This window comes from Garra rufa, chromosome 15 (genome assembly GCF_049309525.1).
Source record: "Garra rufa chromosome 15, GarRuf1.0, whole genome shotgun sequence".
Lineage (NCBI taxonomy): Eukaryota > Metazoa > Chordata > Actinopteri > Cypriniformes > Cyprinidae > Garra > Garra rufa.
Window position 1 is genome coordinate 19,812,261 of NC_133375.1, and position 13,717 is coordinate 19,825,977.

General features: G+C 36.3%; 1 protein-coding gene across 2 annotated transcripts; it reads left to right on the forward strand.

The window, feature by feature from the left end:
- The first annotated feature begins 1,667 nt into the window (after positions 1-1,667).
- Positions 1,668-9,885, forward strand: smarcb1a (SWI/SNF related BAF chromatin remodeling complex subunit B1a). 2 transcript variants are annotated; one of them, XM_073818636.1, is made up of 9 exons: positions 1,668-1,781; positions 2,117-2,228; positions 2,343-2,472; positions 3,189-3,326; positions 6,170-6,297; positions 6,553-6,719; positions 7,014-7,204; positions 8,525-8,656; positions 9,488-9,885. In XM_073818636.1, exons 1-9 carry the CDS (start codon positions 1,698-1,700, stop codon positions 9,525-9,527), a joined length of 1,122 nt encoding a protein of 373 aa, XP_073674737.1. In that variant the 5' UTR covers positions 1,668-1,697; the 3' UTR covers positions 9,528-9,885. The 2 variants fall into 2 exon arrangements, with proteins under 2 accessions (XP_073674737.1, XP_073674738.1); XM_073818637.1 differs by having other exon boundaries at positions 2,364-2,472.
- Positions 9,886-13,717: the final 3,832 nt, after the last annotated feature.

A 13,717-nucleotide genomic window follows, 5' to 3' on the forward strand; every position in this document is an offset into this window, starting at 1 on the left:
AATGTCCCCACAACAACAGACTGGGGTGCAACAAGTCAGTCACTGAAATAACCAGCATTGAATGTTAACGAAGAAGAGGGAGAACAAGCTGTATGTCAGTAATTTATTTGCGAACATCGCAAATGTGTATAACAACAATGGCATCTGCATTAGCATCTTTTAGCAAAACGCGAGTAAATCAGTCTGCGCTTTGTTTCCCGGCGGACCGAAAATAAACGCGACACTCACGTCTCCCGGAAATCCGATCAAATTCAACTAATAAGATGACGACTTCGATATTCCTGAAGTGTTTGCAGTTAAGCGTACCATATGCATCAGACGTTTAGCCAATGTTCCGTGGGCGTGACATCTGAGGCTGAGACTAGTAGCTCCCCAGCAAACACAGAACGTTCCCCTAACGTTCCCATATGGTTCCCATTTGGTTATTTTTTCGGGAACCAAATGAGAACGTTCTAAGAACGTTCCCTGTAGGTTCTCTTTTTAATAACCTATAAAGAACGTTCCCAGAACGTTCCGTGTAGGTTCTTTTTGTAATAACATATAATTAACGTTCAGAGAACGTTACCTGCAGGTTATTTTTTGGTTTAATTTTATAACCTAAAAATAACCTGCAGGGAACATTCTGGGAAGGTTCTTTTTAGGTTATAAAATTAAATTAATTTTAGTGATTGTTGAGATCCACATCCGTCCGCCTTCCATGCCGCTTACTCCGGGACACGGGAGTGTTGACATACAGAAGCGGTACCTGAGTGAAGAGGTTAGGAGAACGTTCTGGGAACCATCAGAGAACTTTCGGGGAACCTTCCAGGAACATAATTAGAACTGTCCCAACTGGTTAGCCAGGAAAGTTTTCTTTACGTAAATAGAATGTTCCTTTTAGGTTAGGGGAACGTTCTGGGAACCTACTGGGAACGTTCTTAGAACGTTGCTGGAACGTTCCTGGAATGTTCCCCTAATCTAAAGAGAATGTTCCGGAACATTCCCAGTAGCTTCCCAGAACGTTCCCCTAACCTAAAGGAAACGTTCTATTTACGTAAAGAAAACTTTCCTGGCTAACCAATATATGTTCTTGGGAACGTTCCGGGAACGTTCTGGGAACCAAAGAGTAATGTTCCGGGAACGTTCTGGGAACCAAAAATCGTTAGCTGGTTCAGGTTGCAACCATTTCACATCATCGAAATAATGGCGCCCCTCATAGTCCAAAATAAGTATAAAACGATGTGAAGTCTTTCATGGATTTTCTGCTACATATTTCAGTAAGAGACATAATTTATATTATTTTAAGACATACACTTCTTAACTGGGGTTCCCTTTAACAGGGACAGCAAAATATGCAATCAATATTTAATATCAATAAAAGTATTTATTATTTATAAATGAATATAGGTATCAATTTGAGTGAGCTTATTTAGAAATCCATTCTCTCTCTTATTTAGCCTACTGATTTAAATGAAATCACAAATACGGCCAGGGGGTACTATAACAGCGGTTTAATAACAACAAACATCAACATGTTTTATACCTTTCTGATTTTTTCAACATAGAATTGTTTTTAGATATAGTTGAATAATCAAAAACAAGTTTTTAATGCATTTCCTAAAGCCTTCGGAGCACGCATACGTCATTGTCCTGCGCCAGACATATCGGTTGCTCTCTAATACGCATGTTCAACCGAACGGGTCGCGCTAACGTTCAACATGGCGTTAAGCAAAACATACGGACAGAAACCTATTAAATTCCAACTTGAGGAGGATGGAGAATTTTACATGATTGGGTCAGAGGTGTGTAATTCAACGCACTAATCTTTTTTAGAGGATTTTTGTTTGTATGAAGCGTATATTGTTTTTCATTGAGTGCTAATGCATCAGCTAGCAAGCTAGGATTGTTGTCGATTGCGATAAGATCGCTAACTGACTGAAGATTCATTGAAAGAAATCAGTCCCGGCGTTTTACACATCAAGTATAGAGCTAGCCTTTGCGGTGTAACGTTAGTTGTATTGTTGTATTTAACAAGATAGTTTACCAGAAATAAAGCGTACAGTCACTGACAGACCTACGGCTAAATATTTAGTCAGTCCTCTAACTTATCTATTTTCCATCATGTGTCTATGTCTAGGTGGGGAATTACTTGCGTATGTTCAGAGGGTCTTTATATAAGCGCTACCCATCACTCTCAAGAAGACTAGCGACTGTAGAGGAGAGAAAGAAGATAGTAGCATCATCTCACGGTAAGTGTTGAATTCACTGTAAACATTTGATAAAGGGTCTGAGGATCTAAAAGGGTTAAAGTAAGCTGGAAATGGCACTTTCTATCTTACAGTATAAGCAATGTTTTGTGTTAGATCACGGTTACACCACTTTAGCCACCAGTGTGACGCTGCTGAAGGCCTCAGAAGTAGAGGAGATTTTTGAGGGACATGACGAGAAGTACAAGGCCGTGTCCATCAGCACTGAACCTCCAGCCTATCTCAGGTAAAGCATTTCCACCTTTGATAAAGAAAATGCATTCATATATGCTTCACATTTAAACATGGTCATTACAGAGGTTCTCCATTCCTCTGTTGCAAGAGATAAACTATATTATGTAAATGTCTCTTAAAGGGATAGTTCAGCTAAAAATGAAAATCTGTCATTAATTACTCCCCCTCATATTGTTCCAAACTGGTAAGTTCTTTGTTTGTCTTCAGAACACATTAAGATATTTTAGATTTAAACCGAGAGCTCTCTGACCCTTCATAGACAGCCTACCATGTTTAAGGTCCAGAAAGTGTTGTGATACTCTCCAAAATGGAGAATTGTTGGATGAAGTTATTTATTTTTTATTTTTTTGCGCAACAGAGAGTATTCACAAGCTTTAAAAAATGATGGTTGAACCAGTGATGTCACATGGACTATTTTGTAGATGTTTTTGGTACCTTTCTGGACTTTGAATATGCTAGGACCCTGGCTGTCTGTGGGGCATCACAGAAATCTTCTATTTCATCAGAAATATCTTAATTTGTGTTCCCAAGATGAACAAAGGTTTTATGTTTTGGAATGACATGAGGGAGAGTAATTAATAACAAAATTAGATTTTTTGGGCGAACCATCCCTTTAAAGTCTGTTTCTGTTTATTACAAGATAATTTTTTGTCCAGCTGTAGTTGCATTACAGCACATTGGCTGATTAACCCATGTTTTTTTTCACAGGGAGCAGAAAGCCAAGAGAAACAGTCAGTGGGTGCCCACTCTTCCCAACAGTTCCCATCACTTGGATGCTGTTCCTTGTTCCACCACCATCAACCGCAATCGACTGGGACGTGACAAAAAAAGGACCTTCCCGCTCTGGTAAGAATTTTTTTTTTGCCTGCTTAAAATGACCCACCCACACACGCATATAGTGTTGTCACGGTACCAAAATTTCAGTATTCGGTACCAATACCAGTGAAAATCCACGGTTCTCGGTACCAATTTCGGTACCAAAGTAAAACACAATAACATTAATTGAACAACACACTATTTTTTTATTAATAAAGTTACAGAAAAATAAAATGTGCAAAAACCAATGTCATTCGTTATACTTATCTAAATTTAGTTTCAGGTTTTTCCAAGTAATAAAAGTATTTCAAGGATTGTAAACATTTTAATAATTAAATAACAACTAAATAAATTACAGACATTCAAAAAATGTACACAAGCTTCATCCAAAAGTTTGTTTCTGCTGCTTCTAAAAACATCTGTACTGTTGTCTGTTTTAGAGTTTGCTGGGGTGTTTCATGATCTTCCTCAATCTGCAGCTGTAAAAAGAAAATATAATACATTTAAGTAAAGCAGTGGGCTAAGTCTGACCAGATGCAACATTAGATCATTGACACCAGCAAAAATATAAATTTTCAGTAAATAACAAACCTCAGTTTTTATAATAAATTTAGATAAGATTACATATATTAAGTTAACTGTCTATCACAGATAGAAACTGCAGTATTGAAAACTCTTTACAATATGATTTCATTTGTTAGACAACATGACCTTACAAAAAAAAAAAACAGTAGCTATATGGCAATTATTCTTCTTAAGGTTAGGCTCATTTCAACATTTACTAATCCATAAAATCGTGTTAAACTGTTAAACATGAACAAACATGAATGATCACGTGTTTGTATTGAAAAACATTTTGAATTAATGTTGTAAAAATATATTGTTCACTTAAGTTTGTTAGATAATGCATGAATTTGATCTTATTGTAAAGTATGACAAAACTAAACTGAAGATCAAACGTGTTTTATTTGACTGTACTTTATTTAATCCAAACTGCGTTCATATTTAATAATAAAAAGCTTTATAAACCTGCTAGAGTTATCCAGCCAAGAACGTTTTCTGACAGACTGATATTAAGGACATAAACATTGTTAACGATACATTTGTACATTCTTTAACACACATATTTTGGATAAACAGGTCATTTGTGTGTATAAATAGTACATATATCATATCTTTCTTTTTTCTTTTACCCTAATAAAAATTATAGGAGCGTTAAATAGCTCAAAATCGTTCTAAGGCCCAGCATATTAGCGTTAACCGCTTATGCTAATGATTAACTACATTACAATCCGACATTCAAATTAAAATATGCAATAATGTTTTTAACAGAAGCTCTAAATATGAAATTAATATGTTTTGTTAAGTTTGATGCGTTTCCTTCTTTTGAGAGAACCTAGACGATCTATATGATGTTCGCCTTCTTCAGCCGAAAATCGAAAATGTTTGGAGCATGCCTGGCTCTTCCTTGTCAACAAGTGGATTCAGAGCGACCGCATCAGCAGCAACGCCGAAGAGAGCGCAACTGCGCAGTGCGCACCTTTTAGATCAAGAACCGGGTCGACCGGATAGTCGGTACCACCGGTACTAAAGAAAACCTGGAACCGTAACATTTAAATTTTTTTAGTACCGACTTGGTACCGAAGTACCGGGACTTTTGACAACACTACACGCATATATAAAGGGGTTGGATGTAGTAATGTACACAGCTGGGAAATAGACAGTATATATTTATTATAATTTTTTTTTACCACCATTTGACTTTAATCTAGCTTCAAACTTTAGAATTAGGCATGCGCCGAATGTTCGGCAACTGAAATTAACCGAAAATAGCAAATGTGAAAAAAGTGAAAAGGCAGAATAAATTATAGCGAACAAATAGAGACGTGCACTAATGCAGCAAACAAGTCAGCAGTGTGGAAGCATTTAAAACTGTCTGCGAAAGATGCAAAAATCATTACAAGCACAGACAGCAGGAGTATTGCATCGCATGTCTTCCATGAGAAGAGAAAAGGGGTGGTTGTTGCTGGTTACTGTATGATGACTGAAATTGCATTAGTAAATAAACTACAGAATGTTATGTTGTCTAATAAACGCACAAATTGTATGTATTCTGACAGCTCTGCACGAGCTCATTAGCCAGGGTTCAAAGTCCAAAGCGCCAGGAAAATCTGCACTGAAATGGCGTGGAAGTCAACATTCATAAATGTTAGTATTTTAATTTAATAAACACGAAAAACTGTGTAGGTAATCAGCCTTCGGCCCAGTGTTTAACTTTGTTTGGCTTCGGCCAAGAATTTTTATTTCGGTAGAACCCTACTAAGAAAAAATTCCTACAACTTCTGAATAGTCTCCATTTGCTAGAGATATTTTGGAGGAGGGAATCTGCATCTCACTTTACTCTCCAAAGACTGTGAATAGAAATTTGTCTAGCAAGGGCAGTTTATCTTGGTGCAATCCACAATTCTTCTTGGTGTTTGACTGTCCCTTTCATTCACTTTTGGTTTTCGCCTGGTATTTTTTCACAGTCGAAGTCTTGCCATGCTTTGTGTTTGCAGTCATAATTGTAAAAACTGTTGTTTTTAAACCATTAAACAGTTGGGACATTAAGGTTCCAGAAGGACCTCCATGATTTTCCTATTTTGCAATTCAGACAAGTTACCACAATGCACTTGTACTAAAAACTGCTGAAAACAACTTTTATTACACTGATAGAAAATCTACAGAATATAAACAACAAAAAGATAATCACAATGTTTTTTTTTTTTAGCCTACACAAATTATTTATCACGTTGTTTTCTCCTACCCCTGTGTATAATTTCACTGCTTAAGTTTTCCTACTGTGTTTGTTTCCTGCATGTGTGCTATTACAGCTTTGATGATCATGACCCTGCGGTCATCCATGAGAATGCAACTCAACCTGAGATCCTGGTGCCCATCCGACTGGACATGGAGATTGACGGGCAGAAGCTGCGTGATGCTTTCACATGGAACATGAATGGTAGAACCCCTTACATAGTTCCTGAGCACTAGGGTTGGGTGATGTCGACCAATTTGGCATCGTACAATGTCTAACGTGAAACAAGTGCGGAGGATCGCGATGCCGGCTTAGCATCGTGATGTCTATCGGCCATCGGCGATGGACGATGGCATCGTCTATCGACCCAACCCTACTGAGCAGCATTCATTGACTTTTTTTTCCACATTATACAATAGCCTGAACTTGAACTCACTTTATTTCCCTTTGACCCAACAGAGAAGCTGATGACTCCGGAGATGTTTGCTGAAATTCTTTGCGACGATCTGGATCTGAGCCCACTGACCTTTGTTCCAGCCATTGCCTCTGCCATCAGGCAGCAGATAGAGTCCTATCCCACAGACAGCATACTGGATGAGCAGATGGACCAGAGAGTCATCATCAAGGTACACCCATTCTATGAAGTCACCCTGATTTCAGTAGTTCCATCTTTAAACAGATGTAACACTAACTCTCATTACTCAGTTATTTTACCATCTGGTGGTATGCATGGAAACATAAGATTGAAAACAATTTAATTTAAATGTGTTTCTGTGGTGCAAAGATTATATATATGATAATAAGATATGCATCCTTGCTGAAATAAATGTATGCCGTTTTTATACATTTTCTAAACCCCAAGCTTTTGATTGGCAGTGTATATACAGTATTATCATTATAATGTTGTTATTATTCTGTAGTTAAACATCCATGTTGGGAACATATCTCTGGTGGACCAGTTTGAATGGGACATGTCTGAGAAGGAGAACTCTCCTGAGAAGTTTGCTCTGAAGCTGTGCTCTGAACTGGGCCTGGGAGGAGAGTTTGTCACCACTATCGCATACAGCATACGTGGCCAGCTCAGCTGGCATCAGAGGACCTACGCCTTCAGGTTCAGACTTGTGCACACGCGCACACACTCAATTCCTTTATTAAAGGATTAGTTTACTTCCAGAATAAGAATTTACTGATAATTTACTCACCCCCATGTCATCCAAGATGTCTTTTTTTCTTCAGTTGAAAAGAAATGAAGGTTTTTGAGAAAAACATTCCAGGATTTTTCTCCATATAGTGGACTTCAGTGCTGTCCAACAGGCTGAAGGTCCAAATTGCAGTTTCAATGCAGCTTCAAAGGGCTCAACACAATTCCAGCCCAGGAATAAATGCGAAATGATCGGCTATTTTCTACAAAAAAAAAAAAGTTTCTATACTTTTTAAGCACAAATGCTCATCTTGCACTAGCTCGTAGTCACGTTTTAAAAGGTCATGTGTGACGTAGGTGGAAGTACCAACCCAGTATTTAACAAAGCAAACATGCGAAGAAAGTGAAACAGCATTCAGAAGAAAGGTAAGACAACGACGTCAGATGATATTGAAGTTGAAGGAGAAACAAGTTTTTTGCCTTCCCTACCTTTCTGAACCAAAGCACACAGATGAAGAACTAACTAACGCATGACTTTTCCAACGGGATTACGGAATGCGTCAAGATACAGTTGCAAATCGCAGAGCTAGTGTAAGACTAGCATTCGTGGTTAAAAAAAATATATAAATCTGTTTTGTTTGTTTTTTTTACAAAATGGCAGATCGTTTCGCTGGATATGACCCTTATTCCTCGGCTGGAAATGTGTAGAGGCCTTTGAAGCTGCATTTAACTGCAATTTGGACCTTCAACCTGTTGGCCATGCACTATATGGAGAAATTTCCTGGAATGTTTTTCTCAAAAAAATTATTCATTTCTTATTTATTCTGGGAGTGAACTTTTAAAGAATACTTAGTCACAGTCCAGCTTAGTATAAATCATTTTTAAGGGTCACCGAGTAAGATAAAATATGGTTAAAAAAAAAAAAAAATGAAGTGTTGGTGCATTTTAAAATTGCTGTTGATAAAACGGCAAATATAGCCCTCATATTGTATGCAGAGAAAATTTGTTTGACTCATTTATATGTTTTTCCATTTATATGATAAAGGGCATAGGAAAATGTTCACAACTTGAACTTGCATACAAATGTGAACTTTCTCCAAGTTGGACATGTTTTCAGACAGTGTCTCATGTCTGGGACATTACAAAACTGATCAAAAGGATCACGGCCTTCCTCTGAGTGGAAGACAAATTTTTTCGCCCAGTATTGTGAAACTACAAGAAAAGATCTGACTCAAAAGAACCATTTGTCTCTGAAATAGGTCTGACATGTTGTGTTTTGTCTTTTTGTAGTGAGAACCCTCTCCCCACGGTGGAGATTGCCATCCGAAACACAGGTGATGCTGACCAGTGGTGTCCACTGCTGGAGACACTGACAGATGCTGAGATGGAGAAGAAGATCAGGGACCAGGACAGAAACACAAGGTAAGAGAATTAGCTTTCTCACTTCACACAAAAATGAAAATTACCCCATGATTTACTCACCCTCAACCATCCTAGGTGTATATGACTAGAGTTATATTATATATAAAGCTTTAATTTTTTCATTAATTTATTTATCTAAAAGAAGAAAGTCATATACGTCTAGGATGGCTTGAGGGTGAGTAAATCATGTGGTAATTTTCATTTTTGGGTAAACTATCACTTTAAGATATGGTTTTGCCCCATAGCAGAGGTGTACCTTTTAGAAAGACAAGCCATATGTGACCCTGGACCACAAAACCAGTCATAAGGTTAAATTTGAAAACTGAGATTTATACATCATATGAAAGCTCAATAAATAAGCTTTCTATTGATATATGGTTTGTTAGGATAGGACAATATTTGAGCTACATCTATTTGAGCTACATCTATTTGAAATCAGAAATCTGAGGATGCAAAAAAATCAAAAAGACTGAGAAAATCACCTTTAAAGTTGTCCAAATTAGGTTCTTAACAATGCATATTACAAATCAAAAATTACATTTTGATATGTTTACAGTAGGAATTTTACAAAAAATCTTCATGGAACATAAACTTTACTTAATTTCTTAATGATTTTTGACATAAAAGAAAAATCAAAAATTTTGACCCATGCAATGTATTTTTGGCTATTGCTACAAATATACCCCAGCGACTTAAGACTGGTTTTGTGGTCCAGGGTCACATATGTCAATGACAAACTATTAATGCTATTAGACCAATAATACTACTCTGTACAGATATAGGAGGTCTTGTGGCTATTTTAGTTCTCATATCAAACTTTTTTTGTTTCAGGCGAATGAGACGACTTGCAAACACGGCCCCAGCATGGTGAAAACAATAGCCTCCCTCCCACAACTATGTAAATCTGAAGAAGAAATGCCAATAGATCTACAACACAGCATTACTGATATAAAGAAATAGAGACATTCCACTGGCCAGTTCAGATCCAGTCCCTCCAGATCAGAGTAAATTTACTGTGAAGTAAAGCAACATCTGTTCCAGTCAGGCCTAGTCAGAGCCTATGTCTTGACCTTCCCCTGTACCCAGTATCTGTCATCTTGGAGACAGACGTCTCTGTCTTGAAATGTTGAGAATATTTTATGGTATCTTTATTTGTCTTGTTTTGTGTTTGTGTATAGATGCCATTTTGTAAACATAATGTGCTTTTAAATAAAATGAAGGCAAACTTTGTTGGAATGCTTTTTGTTTCTGAATTATCATAGCTTAGCATAGATAATTGAATGCTATGAGACCAATATAGCATCGCGTTCAAAAATGACCAACGAGTTTCAATATTTGTCCTATTTAAAACTTGACTCTTCTGTAGTTATATTGTGTACTAAGACCAGCGGGAAATGTAAAGCTGCGATTTTCTAGGCCGATAAGATTAGGAACTACACTCCCATTCTGGCGTAATAGTCAAGGAAGTTTGCTGCCATAATATGGACGCAGCAGGAGCAGTAATATCACGCTGCGCCTGAAATTAGCTCTGGGTAACTTCCAACAAGGAACGCTCCCTGTGCATGCAGTTGGTTACGTTGTGCTGCGTGATATTACTCCGCCTGCTTCGGCCATGTTATGGCAACAAACTTCCTTGACTATTACACCGGAATGGGAATGTAGTTCCTAATCTTATCGGCCTAGAAAATCGGTGGAGAATGAGCCTATTTCCAAAAAAAGTGGAGTGTTCCTTTAAAACTGTGGTTTCTCAAAGGCTGTCCCAGAAATGCGGTTTAAAACTGCCCTTTTTATGCTACATCAAAAAATTCAATAACCAATCACGTCAACGGATAGATTCATATCATTAGCATGCAAAATATACCAATAGGATTACCAGCACAAAACCAAAACTTAAATAGAGCAAAACCGCTAACCTTAACTTGAATAATAACCCGCGGCAACAGTTAACGGGTACGGTGACGCATTGCTGCCGCACACTTATTTTTTTTCCCACTCAGCTATGTCGTTATAACGACATCTTTTCTCGTAAAAACGACATCTTTTCTCGTAAAAACGACATCTTTTCTCGTAAAAACGACATAATTTTCTCGTTAAAACGACATCTTTTCTCGTAATAACGAGATCTTTTCTCGTAAAAACGACATAATTTTCTCGTTAAAACGACATCTTTTTCTCGTAATAACGACATATTATGTCATACGATCTGATATGATTAATAATAACAATCATTGATTATGTTATGAGATGTTATGTTATAAGCGTTTGTCCGCGCTGCCTTTACCACAGTCCTGACATAAAGGAGGATGCACGCTGCTGGAGTTAGAATACACTAGCAGCTATATATAGAAATAAACTGTTTTAATAATTTTAATGTAATGGTTTCAGTTGTAGCGGCATGTTTATTAGGATTAATCTCCAATCTGCCCTCAGACCCAGAGGATTTAAGATGATCAGATCAAAACTGTTATTTCTGAATAATCAACTCTGAGCTTGGAATATTATTTGGATGAAAGTTTGATTTCACAGAAAATTGAAATAGGGCCTACGATTATAAAGAAATAAAATAGAAATGACAAACGGTTTGATTGTATTATGATAATAATAATTTCGTTCTGTTTCAAAAATGGACAAAATGAATGAAAAAAAAAATTAAGTTTAAAAATAACTACCTTTTAGTATTTTTGTCCGTGGGTAAAAAGAGAGCTATGCTTTAATTATAAGTGGGCGGCAATGAAAAGCCATTTTTCAACTCATGCAGAATAAATACAAATACAAAAATACAAACAAATCTAGCTTAATTTCGTTTTTCTGTTTCTCAAACAAAACGAAATAATAATAATAATAATAATAATAATTATAATATTAATAATAATAATCTATTATTATATTAATAATAGATTAATATAATAATCTATTATTATAATAACCTATTATTATTATTACTATAATTATTATTAGGCCTATTATTATATTTTTCTTATTATGAATTCTATTTATTTATTTCTGCTCGTATTTCGATTTGCTGTTAAATCAATCAAAAATGTGATTATTCAGAATTAATAGTTTTGATTATCTTAAATAAGATTTTATAATAAAAAAATAATACGCCTAATAATAATAAGCACAATAACAATTTGAGTTATTTGAGTTATTAATATTAATAATAATATTATAATAATAAGCATAATAACAATTTGAGTAGGCTACAATTTGAGTAGCCTATTATTATTATTATTATTTCATTTTGTTTGAGAAACGGAAAAACGAAAAGCTTGATTCTTCGTATTTTTGTTCATGGGTAAAACACATGAGCTTATTGCTTGAATATTAATTTAACATGCCTGGGCTGTCTTGATACTTAGTATGATTATATACACAGTATACATTATTTATTATATATTATTAAATTTTATCTTTAGCTGAATCAAGCCACGAATCCGGTTTTTCATCTGGATTATACTGTGGAAATATGCTGCGCTGGCTCTGAGTGTAAGCACAATGGTTACAGATAATGAACTCACACGGGAAAGACTGTACATTACTACCTACCTCTTGTTGGATTTATACGAATTAAATAAACACAATTTTGTTTTCGATTCTTTTATTGAAGTAGACCTTTCAAGCTGCATAGAGAGACATAAATTGCGAGAGCGCACCCTGTATTTTTACAAAGGCAATTTGTAACGTTTTGTTGTTATTGTGGAAGTACATAAAATAAAGCAGACATTTATATTTCTTTGCTCTGTAATCACAATGTAAGGGATCGCGCTGGTACCGCCGACCCGAGAAGTGCAGTGCGCTTTATATATGAGACTTGCAAAGAAACGTTATTGTGACTAATTTGCAGAGCGGTACATCAGACGAACATTATTCTGCATGATGGGACAGACCGTAAAGACAGGCTGAGTCGAAAAGTGGCTTTTCCGGGCTGCTCACGCACAAATATTAAAGCATAAGCACTCTTTTCATGAACAAAAATCTGAATGGCTTTATTTATTTATTTTCATTTTTTAAACAGAACGAAATCATCATAATCATAACACGATCAAACCGTGTGTCATTTTTTAAATTTATTTTCTGATACTATTTAAATTTTTTGTAAAATCAAACTTTCATCCAAATAATATTCCAAGCTCAGAGTCAGAAATAACACTTTTGATCTGATCATCTTAAATCCTCTGGGTCTAAGGGCAAATTAGTATGGAGATTAATCCTAATAAACAGCTGCTACAATTGAAACCATTACATTAAAATGATTAAAACAGTGTATTTCTATATAACTCCAGCAGCGTGCATCCTCCTTTAGGTCAGGACTGTGGGGAAGGCAGCGCGGACAAACGCTTAGCTCCCTCACATAACATAATCATATCATCTATAACAGGAACATCAGATCGTTTTTATGACATATTATGTCGTTATTACGAGAAAAAGATGTCGTTTTAACGAGAAAAGATGTCGTTTTAACGAGAAAATTATGTCGTTTTTACGAGAAAAGATGTCGTTTTAACGAGAAAATTATGTCGTTTTTACGAGAAAAGATGTCGTTTTTACGAGAAAAGATCTCGTTATAACGACATAGCTGAGTGGGAAAAAAAATAAGTGTGCGGCAGCAATGCGTCACCGTAAACGGGGCTTAAAAGTTGCCCGTAGTCAGAAGCACCTCTCCCGCACTGACTTCTGCACTTCAGAAGCATATGCTCGCGGGCGCGAACTGGAATCACTATCTAGGCTGCATTGGAGCCTTCGAGGCATTTCGAGGACACAGCATCAAGTAAGTAACTTTAACGAATGTTACAGCATCCACTAGTTGTCCGATAGTAAAAGCATATTTTAGAGGCTCTGGCTGGTGTAAGTGAATGGAGGCGGGGCTAATTTGCTTATAGGAAATGAGGCAAGGGGGGTACAGATACGTTCAAGCTGTTTTAAGGCTAGAAAAAATATTTTCACAAGAAAAACATTTAAATATGTACATTGATTATCAAAGATTAGTTAGGGGATACAATTTGTTGACTATGGGGGATGTTGAGAAATAAGTTTGAACAAGCAAACTAGTCACTCAAG

What these genes read in the sequence shown, in the direction of transcription:
- smarcb1a (XM_073818636.1), top strand. Translation starts at nt 1,698, where the DNA reads ATGGCGTTAAGCAAAACATACGGACAGAAACCTATTAAATTCCAACTT. An exon ending in GAACCTCCAGCCTATCTCAG is followed by an intron (nt 2,473 to 3,188) that starts GTAAAGCATTTC and finishes TTTTTTTCACAG; the next exon opens with GGAGCAGAAAGCCAAGAGAA. An exon ending in CAGAGGACCTACGCCTTCAG is followed by an intron (nt 7,205 to 8,524) that starts GTTCAGACTTGT and finishes GTCTTTTTGTAG; the next exon opens with TGAGAACCCTCTCCCCACGG.